Raw genomic sequence first — 13,717 nt, forward strand, 5'->3', positions numbered from 1 at the left:
GTAAGGGAATTTTTCCGTCAAAATTAAAAATCTACTATCACTCCATTCATAAAAAGAACATACAATTAAGTTTGACAATATAAGACCTAGTATTCTGTTATACACTTTTTCTAAGATTTTTGAAAACTTATGCTGAAAAGAGTGTTAACGTACTTAGATAAATGTAGCCTTTTTAGTGACAAGCAATATAGTATCACAAAGGGAAAATCTTCTATGGACTTTGATTTCAGCGACCAAACAAATTTATAAGAATTTTAACTTAAACAATAAAACCGTAGGCATCTTTGTTGATTTAAAAACCCTTTGATTTAGGTAATCATGAAATTCTTACAGGCAAATTAGAAGTAATATAAATTCGTAGCTTAGTTTGGGCTGGTTAAAAAGCTTTCTGACTAGCAGAAAACAATAAATAAAAATAATGCATTCTTTTAGTTCTCACCAATATATTAAAGCTGGTGTCCATCAGGTATCAGTGTTTTCAACAACATTAATTTTTATTATTAACTTGCTATATATTAATTGGCAAGGAAATATATTTCCTTTCCGATGGCGTTGCTTTATTCTAAAATGATAAGGATTTGAGTATTTGAGAAAATCTTATAACTCTTGACTTACAATAAAATTATTAAGAGATTGATCCTCATGAAACTAAATATTGCTAATGTTAATGCTGATAAAACAAAATTTTTTAACATTTTTTCAGCTTGCATTTATACACTATTCGTATTGATATAGAACAAAGTGTTACATTATTAGTATAATAACACATTTTGTACGAAATTTTTAAACCTAAACTTACTTTAGGTTAGGCATAAGTTATGAAGTACAATTTGTAATCGTAATTATAATAAACTTAAAATATTGGTAAAAAACTATTTTCATGTTATTGATGTCTACGAAACAGTTATACAATTATGACTGTAATACTGTGCTACATGAAACCTTTTCAAATATATACAGTAATTGATGATGGTCGAATACAGAAACACGTGTATGGCAATAAAAACACTTTTAAAAGGGTTTTAGTCGAATTTTCATTATAATAATACAGTAATCACATATAACTATTTATTTATGTTTCTACGTACCGTTCATATGCTGCATGATATATTCTGCATTAACTCACATTACAAGCATACTCCTGTATAGCCATCGCTTTCAAAATATCGTAAATATCTTTCAAAATCAAAATGTATTACAAAAAGCAGACTCTCATTTATTGACATCAACAATCTTTTGCAAGAAAAATATTTCAAAATTAATGTTTATATTTGAATTTCAAATATAATTCATATTACATATTATACATATATAATATGTAGTCTTTTAATACGAGTTTGAAGATTTCAATGGGCACCCTGTATATATATATATATATATATAAAATCATTGAAATATATATATATATATATATATATAAAATCATTGAAATATATATATATATATATATATATATACAGGGTGCCCATTGAAATCTTCAAACTCGTATTAAAAGACTTATAGCCCAAGTATCAAAATTCTGTAATCGGGCGTAAACAGTACTAGTTGGGGGAGCAAAAAAATATGTTCAAAATGGGGGTGCTCATCCCCACGCTTCCCCGTATAAAAGCAAAAATTTTGAAATAGCGACTAATACCTCAAATATAAGCTCATAAATAACACCATATATATATATATATATATATATATATATATATATATATATATATATATATATATATATATATATATATATATATATATATATATTTTAATCCATGTCGATTGAAATGAGATCATCATCTTTATAAAGTGCAAGAAATTGAATTACGCTAAAGATTAAGAAAATGTTTATGACGAATACGATGTTATTCCCTTATAGTATGAGGGACAACACCAGTCACTGTGGTTGGTCACGGTGGAGGGGCACGGGACTGCATGTTGTTGACTGCAGAGGCCAGTTTCTTCGTGGCACCTCGAGCGGGATGGATCTCGTTGCCATGGATACCAGAGTTGTAATCGTGCTTGTGTTGTCCTTTGTTGTCCTCAGTTCAGGAATTGTGAATCGGCCACTAGGTATAATTTTTACAATATCTACAAATATACATTAGTTTTGTATTGTTAAGCTATAAATTTAATAATGTATATGAAATATATTCAACCTTCTACTATGTGGCCATATAATCAAATAGGCAGTGGCCTTTTATAAACTTTAAAGTTACCGTGAAGTACATTAACGTATCAGTAGAGAAACTTTAAACAATTCAACAAAAAACTATTATTTCAGATAACCTGTAAAATATAATTTCAAAACGTTTCGAAGCCTAAGTAACAGGTTAACGATTACTGTTGGTATTTAAAATTATTATAAGACAATTACTAATACATACATCAATATATTACAAGTGTGTAACTCAAAATATAGTTAAAAAGGGTACCATATAATTAGTGAATATAATTTAACACTCTAAGAAATTAATACTTTTCGTGAAAATAGATTTTTATAATATTTATTTTACTAATAATTTAAAAAAGTATATATTCACCACATTTATATAATCACACACAGATAAGTAATAAAGATGCATACAAAGAAAACACAAATATCCGTTTGGCTCAAGCCGAAAAACGTTAAGTTTTGCGGCTGTGCTCCTTATGATGGAATCGATATGCAGGAATAACTCTGGAAGTTAATTTGGCCAAAGGTTTAAGGTTAAGGCCTTCTGACATTTAAATTATTTTTTTATCGTTTGTAATCCCAAAATCCTGAAACCTCTTAATACAAACACAAGTGGCTATGAGTAATTTAATGGAAAAAGTTGAATTGTTTTAAACGCTTTATATATATATATATATATATATATATATATATATATATATATATATATATATATATATATATATATATATCGGGCCACAACGTAAATAATTGCAGTGGAATATAAAACCTACAATTGTAATTATTTAATATAATATAATATGGTAGGCATAACTCAACACTTTTTAATTAATAAATAATGTTGGAACATTCTATTTAATGCACGTTCTTTTTCTAAACCCCTAATTGCAGCCATCTACAAACCTAAAAACAATAATATTAATTAATGCAAGTATAAATATTATTTTTGCTGCAAGCATTGAAGGAACACAGTTCACTTAATTAACATCTTGAAATATTTTGGCTCTGATAAAAGTGACATATTTAATATTGAGCCAACATAATGTTATATATAGAAACTACGAACTGTTCTATGACTGGCTGGAGCTTATCTTATCACTGATCAATATATCTATCACAGGCTGCCAGCTTTTGTTTTGTTTTAGTACATTTATCTTTTGATTATTTCGAGAATTCTTTTACCGTATTTGGAAAATAGTTTTGGAATTTTGTAATTGCTATTCTTTTGTGAAATTATTTTTAACTGTATTGCGCTGTTTACCAATTTTTCCTTATCGCTACGTTTCGAGAGCTACAGAATGTCTCGTATATCCTGAACAAAGGTATAGCACATTATTGCTTATTTTATTTTATTTCCTTCTAACGGTCAAAGACCACTTTCTAACTATAAACATACTGTAAGGTAGCAAATTACTACAGTATATATATATATATATATATATATATATATATCGTATGGGGGACAAAGGCAGCTATCCATAAATAAATAAATAAATTAAAAATTACAATTATTAAAAAGTATGTAAGAACAAAGTTCTTGAGTCATAAATTAAAAATAATATTAAGATCTCCCGTCACAAAGCTAAATCCTAATTACTGAGCCAGTTTAGAGACCCATCCTCTAAACCACTCAGACCAGCCAGACCAGCAGAAAACAATCGCAAAGGGCAGTCGTTTACAATGTGCTCCATTGTCTGAGAGTTTGCGCCACAATCAAACGTCTGGTCGTCAGTAATACCCCACTTAAATTACTACAGTGCTTAAACATAACAGGGACAAGTCAAACATGCAACTGGACTTTATATTACCAGACATAATAAACAATATATAAGTTATAATGAATATAACGGAAATTATAAATAATAAATTAGCACATAAGCGATCTAGAAGTAAATCACGATGCAAAATTAAACTATCCGTAAATAAGTAACAGTGCATAAAACTACAAATGGATAACAAAAAAAATAAAAAAGAAAAAGAAATTTATAAATGAGTATCAATGTTAATAAAATATTAAAAAAAAGTAACAATGCAAAATAACTAAAAATGGATATCAAGTGATAAATATCTATAAATACCAACAAACCCCCAAAAATCAAACATTTTACAAATACAAACTACCATACTTAACAATAACGAGTGCAAAAAAAGATATATACATAAATAACAAACGCCAAATACAACAATAATAAATAAATAAATAACAACTGCAAAAAAGGCATACACATAAAGAAATATGAAGAGCTACAGTTATTGGAAAACGTGACTACTAAATAACGTTTGAAATAAATTACTGCATGCAAAGAAAAAATTTACATTTATGCCATGCCAAGATGGCTTAGGTCAAGACAAAGACGATTTTATGAACATTTTGTTGATTATTTTGTTTTATTTTTACCAAAAACCATGTAGTTTAAGTGATGTATATATTCTATCACTGTATTACGTAAATAATGTTACAAAACTTTTACAAACTTATGGAAAATATCTGATTGGGGGTTATCAAAATCGGTACTGTAAAACATAGGGCCTGAAAATTATGTATGTACAAGATTTAATACATTCAAAAATTACGTCTACAAATTAAAAACCGTAGTGGATTATCTGTAATTGTAACATAATATTATATTTTATCATATAATAGATTCACTAATGTCATAAATAATATTAGAAAAAACATGTGTATAGGTAATACTACGTGCTACTTAAAACTCTTAAAGTTTATTTCAACTACTAACTAACGTTATTTAATCTTACCATCTTATCTCATGAACCCTTTTGAACACACTACAGCACTACAATAGTTAACTTCAAGAAGCAAATTAATTTCAACTATACTCAGGTTACAATGAAACAAAGAGTTTGTTCAGCAAAGGATTTAACAAGTGCGTTGTTTATGCAAAGGCAAAGTAAATGCCTAGAGGATAGGTACCACCACAAATATTTTAATTTTCAACATTAAAAGTCTGATTCTTAATAAATTCCCTGCAGAAACAAATTTTAATGTAAGTTATGTTTTATCTCAATGATACAAATATACTGTATTCTGTAGATCAAATATGAAAATGTTTGTTTTTATTTTAATTTTAGTCAAATTAAGTAACTATTTTCTTGCACGTAATTTTGTACCTAAATTCCAGACGACTAACGTACAACATTTATTTGAACAGAAAGTAATTAGTTGGTAAAACTGTAAGGAAACATAAAAACAGTGTTTAAAGTTCGTAAACATTTTGGTCGCATATATTTCTGAAATGTCTGAAAAGGTTTCAGTCTGAGGGCTGTACCGATTTCGGGTGGATGTTATAGGCTATACAAAATCAGTCTTTTGCGATTTTACTCATGGTAGCACTTACTGACAATTTCTGTATAACTTCAACAAATATGATCCAGAAAAAAGAACATCTTTCTATCTAGTTCTAGCGTGAAGTTATTTAAACACAAACTGCAATAGTTTAGTTTACCAGAAACAACTACTTGGATGGTGTAGCCAATTATTTGTTGTACCTCAAATACCTTGGAGACGAAAAACTCAAAGAAATATTATTAATGTTTAGAAAATCATTACTTATAACTTTCACCTCTTCACATTGGAAGTTTAATAATTAGTTTTATGGCATAGCGAAGAGTGTATGCGAACATCTAAAATATCTGGAAAGTTTTCTCAATGAAATAACTTTTTAATATTTTTTTCTTATTAATATGGAATAGATCGGTTTACCATAAACTATGACAATTAAGATATTAAAGAATGCCTAGAAATAAAATAAACCATAATAAACAAAGAGCTTTAAAGTTAAACTATTGAGATAACTTTTAAAACAGATGAGAGAGGCTGAAAAGTGGAACGAGTTGTAAACAGACACACGTGCAGGAACCAGTTTTGATAATGGTATTAACTGGTAAAGTTTTATGAAATTTCATAAATATCAACAGATCTTTATATTCCATAATACTCGCATTGTATTTGAGCTCGGCAAAGATGGCCTTATCGGCGTCATTGGGATTCTTTGAGAGTGTTGTTTTTGTTTTTCGTAACAGCCACGATAAACGACTTCTTGGAATTGCATAGTGTTGAACTTTGCACTTGATACGATCATGATATTTCAACTTTGTAGCTTTTGTAGAGCGGAAAATTGTATAGCTTAATTGAGATATGCTATCTTAATTGGTTATGATTATGTTGCATCACATGCATTTTGCCAATAAAATGTACTAACTAACATGATTAGGATGAACTTTGCAATGGCAAAAACTGTACGTATGTATTAATGGAAATATCAAATGAAATGTAATATACACGAGTATTTCTTTATCCTAACAGTATGATAACGACCAATCTTTTATACCCCTAACCAATCTATTCTGAATACATGTATACTAAGATGTATAATTACGTGGTTATTTCGAAGTACTAATGTATTATTAGCTTGCTTACGTAAGCGATGAAAAGTACAAAGTATTTTTAACCTATCAAGTTTCACTTGTAACAATGAAGTTTTGAAGGCCTTTAAGAAAGTCTTCAATTTTCCTTGTAAAGCTTTTTCATATTGACGCAGCATTAATTGATAAGATAGGTTTTAAGGTTAAATGTCAGATATCAGAGAGTACGAAATGATAGATCACATAATAGCTATCGTTGGACGTTTTTGTAATAATTCATTAAATATGCGTTTTTACAGGATCGTATGTCCACAACGCTATATCAAACATTTGATTAATTATAACTACTCTATTATTATGATCGCAGATATATGAAACAAATATACATTAAAATGGGTATTTATAAAGTTTTGTTTTAATGAGCTGAGTTACCCATTGTTATCATGTGTGGCTAACGTTCGTATAGCCAAACAGCCATAATGACAACTTTATAAAGAAAAGTTCAGTATATTTTGTAGCGAGCAAAGTTTATACTGTGATTTCAGTGCAGGATGAGTATTATCGAGTGAGTTTTTCATGAAAACCCGTCTCCCAGACGCATCTTTTATTGATGGTATTACACCTTTAAAGAATCAGACAAGGTTATTACACATAGTGAGGACAGGTAGGCTATAAACAAGAGGTCAAACCGCCAAAGACATTCAAAACCGTTTTTTAAGAAGTCCAAAAAAGTCTGAACGGCAACTTGAACGCGATTTGAATGTCGCATGTCGCTAAGTATAAAGTTCACAAAGGTTTGAATAAAATACTTAAATTTAGTTGTTAAAAACCTCAACTCTTGCATAGTTGAAGCCAGATGACAAATTAAAGTAATATGACTTTGCTCTTGTTATTCTGTATGCAAATGCACTGGATGAACATTTATTAAAATTAATTATCCTTGTAAAAATTTGTATAAATTGTAAATTTTAATTTTAAGGGTTAAATATGATAGTCGGTACAGAATTATAAAATACAGTGTACTGGTTTTATGTTTACAGTGTAATAACTGTTTTGCTTATGTTACAGAGCCCCGTCCATGTACGACTACGGAGTTTACATGCAAAGACAGCCGCTGTATCCCGCTAAACCGGCTGTGCGACAACAAGTTCGATTGTCGCGATGGCAGCGACGAGGATCCACATAACTGCCGTTAGTATATACGAGTATAACTTAATAGAGTTGTTGAATTGTATATGGAAACAGGCTCAATCTACGTGTTATTCTTTATACTAAGCGACAATCCAGTTATGAAAACTAGCCCCATGTTATACAGGGTCTATTAGACCACCTATCTCAATTGCCTATCGGTCAAACACCTAACTGCAGAGACTTAGTGTGAAAGGATTCTTTACTAAATCGTAAACAGAAGTGTTAGGAAGTGTTCGTTTACTACACAACAAGATTCATCTATGCCTGGAAAACAACGGCGTGCACTTCAAGCGTCATTTTATATACACTAAGAATATACCCAGGTTCGAGTGCATAGTTGAAGTGATATTTATCAAATTAGGGAATACAGCTTTGTAAATATTCTAGTTTTTAGTTTGGCATCATAGTTGCCGAATAAAGCACGGTTTTCTATACACTTTAGACCACCATTTTGAAACTATAGAGATATTATTAATATTTGTTTACACTGCTTCACTGTTTAGGATATAAATACTTTTTAAACAAAGTAAAACATGACATGTGTTTCAAAATACAAATGACAAATTCATCATATTATAATTATCTTGTACCATGTTATCAGTGAATTTCAAATCAGGAATTCTGAGATCGTCAAGTATTTAACACCAATGACTAGCAGTATGGATACTTTTTACAGGCCATTGTGTTTCTCTCATGTACATTCAGTGGTATCTCAGCAGCATGTTTCCACAGAACGTGATCCTTTTGTAGGAAGGACTTAAGCTCTCTGAAAGTCAAAAGGCTAAGAAGCTGAGCCAACACTGAATAAAAGTAATTTTTGTTTACTTGAACTAACAAAACAATGTATTAAGAGTTTTTAGCATTTTATTTGAGTAATGAAGATCGGATAATAGAGTAGAAAGTTCCTTACACTTTTTATCTTCCATGTCGAAGTGTAAATCATTGAAACAAATTCTCATAAAAACTCGAGATTTAATTTTTTTATGGCGTTATTATCTTATGATGTGAATTTTATTTGTGCGTTTTGAGTAAAGCAGCTTAAGTATAGGTTACTGAATGTACGTTTGTATTACATCATCGCCACTTATATATTCTATATAGCCTATTCTTCCATCATGATTAATTTTTATCTCCGTACATTTCGCACGAATGTTTTGTATATATGATTTTTTATTATTTCAATTTCGTGAGGTTCTCCCTCAATTCATGTTGATAAAATCATGTAATAAGCAATCAAAATAATAATATATCATTGAACCCTGTACTGTTTTTCAAACCAACGACCACAAGAGGTAGGCATGATTTTAAAGAATAGTGCTACTTGATTTTAAATAGCATTGATTGGTTTAAAAGCCAAATATCTTGTTATCTGCTGTAAGATACTGTTGTAGATATAATGCTCAGGTAATAAAAAAGACAAACTAAGATTTTAATGATTTCATCATTCCCAATTGGGTATTGTACAAATTTAATAAAAATTTGTATAAATTGCGAAACTTACTTTTAAGGGTTTTAAATATGAGTTTCCGTATGAAAATGTAAAATACAGAGTATTGGTTTTATTATAACGGTATGATAACTGTTTTTACTTATTTTGCAGATCTCCGTACATGTACGACTACAGAGTTTAAATGCAAAGATAGCCGCTGTATCCCGCTAAACCGGCTGTGCGACAACAAGTTCGATTGTCGGGATGGCAGTGACGAAGATCTAAATAATTGCCGTTAGTATATAACTTAGACTTGAATACAGCTGTTAAATTGAATAATAAAATAGACCACTTTAATGTTAATCTTTGAACTAAGAGATGACTCATGTTATACAGTGTATTTCAGACAACTCGTCTGAAATGCCTAATGGTCAAACGCCTAACTGCACAGACGGTTTGGATGGATTCCTCACTAAATCGTACACAGAAGTGTTAGGAAGTGTTAGGAAGTGTTCGTGGACTACACAACAAGATTCATCTATGTCTGTAAAACAATGGCATACACTTCGACGTGCATACTTGAATTTATATTTATTAAAGTAGGGAATACAGCTTTTTAAATTTTATTGATTGTACTTTTAGTTACTGAAAATGTTACGGTTTTCTATACACTTAAGACTACCATTTGAAACTAATAAAGATATTAAAACATTCTCTTCACCAAAATGTAAATGTAAATTATGTACAACATGACGTGTGGTTCAACATTGTGTATAAACAAGTACTTTTTATGCTCCTACTGCAATTATCTTGTACCATACTCTTATTGAATTTCAAATCAGGAACTCTGAGATCGTCAAGTATTTGACACCAATGACAGCAGAATGTATACATTGCACAATGTAATTTTCTCATATACATACAGTGGTACCTCAGAAGCATCTTTCCACAGAACGTGATGCTTTTGTTGGGAGCACTTTAGCCCTCTGAAATTCAAAAGGATAAGAAGTTAAACCTACACGGAATAAAAGTCATTTTTGTTTCTTTGAACTAATATAAAGAGGGATAAATTATTTAAATAGTAGTGTAACTTGATTTTAGATGTAAGTGACCGATTTAAAAGCCAAATATCTTAAAAGCGTGGTTGTCTGATGTAAGATACAGTTTCAGGTGAAATTTTCAGATAATATAAAAGAAAAAAGTTAGATTTTTTTCAGAATGCCTAGCTAAAAATTTCTAAAAATTGATAAATTCACCTTTAAAGGTTTCAAATATGAGTCATTATATGTGAAATTATAAAATGGTGAGTACTGATTTATTTTAGAGGTGTAATGACTGTTTTATCTTATTTTGCAGAGCCCCGTACATGTTCGAGTACGGAGTTCACATGCAACGACAACCGCTGTATCCCACTACATTGGCAGTGCGATAACAAGTTCGATTGTCGAGATGGCAGCGACGAAGATCCACATAATTGCCGTTAGTATACATAACTTAGACGGACACTTGAATAGAGTTGTTGAGATGTATCAGTAAAATTATTTCATATAAAAAGCTAGGACCCTTCCAATAATCTTGTGAATTTACTTTAGTACCTGGTAAAAATGAATTCTTCCTTTTTTTCTGTTAATATACCCTGTATGTGAAATTGTAAACTTTATTTTGTACCTACAAGACTCATGATCCTGGGAAATGGAGAACAGTTATTATGGTTTAGTTTTTTAGGTTAGTTTATTAGTTTTAATTCTGTCGTTGTTATAAATGTTTAGAATAAAAGTATATTTTCTAAAATATCACTTACATTACCGAAGAAAAAGTAATATGATAAAAGTATTTTGATCACACAATAACACAGAGTGTTTTAAACCTATTTTTAGAGAATTTTGTTATAATATCCATGTGTTATATTTAATCTTTTTGAAGTAGTTCTGTAGGGATTCTTTCTTTATTAAAATGTAATTACAATTGTAATAATAATTGATAACAATAATAATTGGGGTATCATAACTATTCGTACTTTACTACATTGCTAAAATACTAAAGATATAATTCAGTTAAACTTTAGTTGTAATATTTGTAACCAACAGGTGATCACGTTTCCGTGCTTCCAATCTAGAAATATGAAAATAGAGTTGAGACCCTATATAGCCCATTAATCGGCCGAAAGGTACTTTAATTAAATACAAAATAGTATTTTTAGCCGAAGCTCGAGATGATGCTGTAATGGTAATAACTACAAATTAGCATCGCTATATCAGGCCCTTGGCTATTACACAAATCTTGTCTGGAGAGTCGCTGATGAGGAATTAATCTACTTTCAAGGTTAGCCAATAGCCTCCTTCGTGCGTACTTAACAAGACCTGCGATAAACCAGTTGTTCTCCTCGTTACTTTTTGAGGACGGCTACTAGGAAGACCAGCTATTACAATTTTAAGTTTTAAGATTTAATTTAAATTGAATTGGGTACTTTACCTAAGTCACAAAGTGTTGGTTAGCTCTCACATCTATCAAAAATATGTTGATAATTCTGTTTTTTAGCGTTTGTCAGGAGAATAAACAGACATAAAATATATTAGAAGATAAATCATTCACTGTCATAAATGTATAAAGAATACTGAAAATTAGGAATCAAAATTAGGTTACACTGAAAAAACGTAAAACGAATAAAATTTAATTTATAAAAACATTATAATAAAAATCTGGTAATTATAAAAAATAATTGAAGAATAAAGAATGAATTAAGGTTCAAGGTAAAGAAATTTGTGCACCACTAACAAAAAAAAATTTAAAATAAGAAATATTATACCTTTAGGATTTGATGACTTATAGGCTGCATATTTAATAATAATGTCGAATTATTCATATCAAATTGAAGAATTTAAATATATGTTAAATATTATGAATACCTTTTCAAAATATGTTTGGTTAAGATCAATGAAGAGAAAACACTGAAAAAGTTTAAAATGCGTTTGAAGATATAGAAAAAAATTCAATAAAAATTATCATAAACCTCAAAATATTTTACATACAGATAAAGGATTAGAGTTTTAAAAATTAAGAAATAATTTAAATTTTAAGAATATACAACATAAAACGTTATTGAACTGAAAATAAAGAAGAATATAGAACTGTAGAAATATATAACATAACTAAAATGAAAAGAAATGTGAAATGGATCAATATCCTTAAAATATTTTAAAAAATATTATATAATACTTCACAGCACAATCAAAAAGAAGCCAATAGGTATACAGATGGAGGAAAAAATTAGAAACCGTTTTGAAGTATACTCCAACAGAAAATTCAGAAAGAGATAAAACGTTATTGAACTGAAAATGAAGAAGATATAGAACTGTAGAAATATATAACACAACTCAAATTAAAAGAAATGTGAAATGGATCAATATCCTTAAAATATTTTTAAAATATTATATAATACTTCACAGCACAATCAAAAAGACGCCAATAGGTATAAATATGGAGGAAAAAATTAGAACCCGTTTTGAAGTATACTCCAACAGAAATTCAGAAAGAGACTTATTAAATTTAAATTAATAATAATGTAAGAATTGTTAATAAAAACCAAACATTTTCGAAAAAGATGAAAATAATTGGTCTAAGTAATAGTTTTTAATTAATAAAATAATTAATAACACAAATCCTGTCACTTCATATTTGTTAATATATTGTATTAATGAGGAAATATCTAGGAACTTTAAATATTAATATATTAAATAAACATAAAAATATTAAATAAAGTAAATGAAATGTTTTATTCCACTAGTTTTCTTTTAAAATAAGGCAAATAACGATTTACAAACGAAAACAAATGATCACAACAAAATAGTTTGTCCAAAATTTATTTATATTTTGGAATTTAGTCGTCTACGATTTTATTAATAGCTTTTTTAGTTCAACAGCATTTAAATTAATTTTAAAATTATTTTCAGATGCTTCCAATATTAAAAATTCCTTTATTTGATTATACAGATTTATTGAATTAGGATCTTCAATTCTCTCTAAAATTTCAAATAAAATCCAAAATACTTTTTTTATAACTCTTTTAATCTCCTTTCAGGATGTTTCTTTAATCTAAAATAAATAGTTGTCCTACTCTTATCTTTTAATAAATTTCTTTCTGAATCTTGAACTGTTATTTTATTTTTAGTCATATTTCTTCTTATTGGGAAGTCATCGGATTCATTAGGATTTTCACAACTTTTTTATCTATACAAATTATAAAATAAAGTATATACATTTTTATATTCTTTATGAGAATGTTAAGAGTGTTTTCTTAAACTCGGTTCAACAAGATTACAATGTACTTCTTTAACATCGAGAGATCTAACTCTCTTATTCCCTAAATGTATTTAGTTTTATTTTAAAATTTCTCTTTCAAACCCTACTGAATCATTGAACGTAATTAAAAATTAATTACAACTGGAAGTTTTATTAAATACAGTTTTCATTCAAAGTATTTTTCATTACATTTTAAAGTTTTATCTGATCTATAAACACTTTCAATTAATTTTTGAACGCATCTTTAATTTTTGTCA

General features: G+C 28.8%; 1 protein-coding gene across 1 annotated transcript in view; it reads left to right on the top strand.

Moving 5' to 3' along the window:
* Positions 1-1,847: 1,847 nt before the first annotated feature.
* Positions 1,848-13,717, top strand: part of LOC124354882 (very low-density lipoprotein receptor-like) — a 33,231-nt gene continuing 21,361 nt past the window's right edge. Inside the window, exons 1-4 of the mRNA XM_046805646.1 lie at positions 1,848-2,055; positions 7,610-7,732; positions 9,333-9,455; positions 10,518-10,640. Coding sequence (XP_046661602.1) covers positions 1,863-2,055; positions 7,610-7,732; positions 9,333-9,455; positions 10,518-10,640 — 562 coding nt within the window. The 5' untranslated portion in view covers positions 1,848-1,862. The remainder of the gene's footprint in view (positions 2,056-7,609; positions 7,733-9,332; positions 9,456-10,517; positions 10,641-13,717) is intronic.

This window comes from Homalodisca vitripennis, chromosome 2 (genome assembly GCF_021130785.1).
Source record: "Homalodisca vitripennis isolate AUS2020 chromosome 2, UT_GWSS_2.1, whole genome shotgun sequence".
Classification (NCBI taxonomy): Eukaryota; Metazoa; Arthropoda; class Insecta; order Hemiptera; family Cicadellidae; genus Homalodisca; species Homalodisca vitripennis.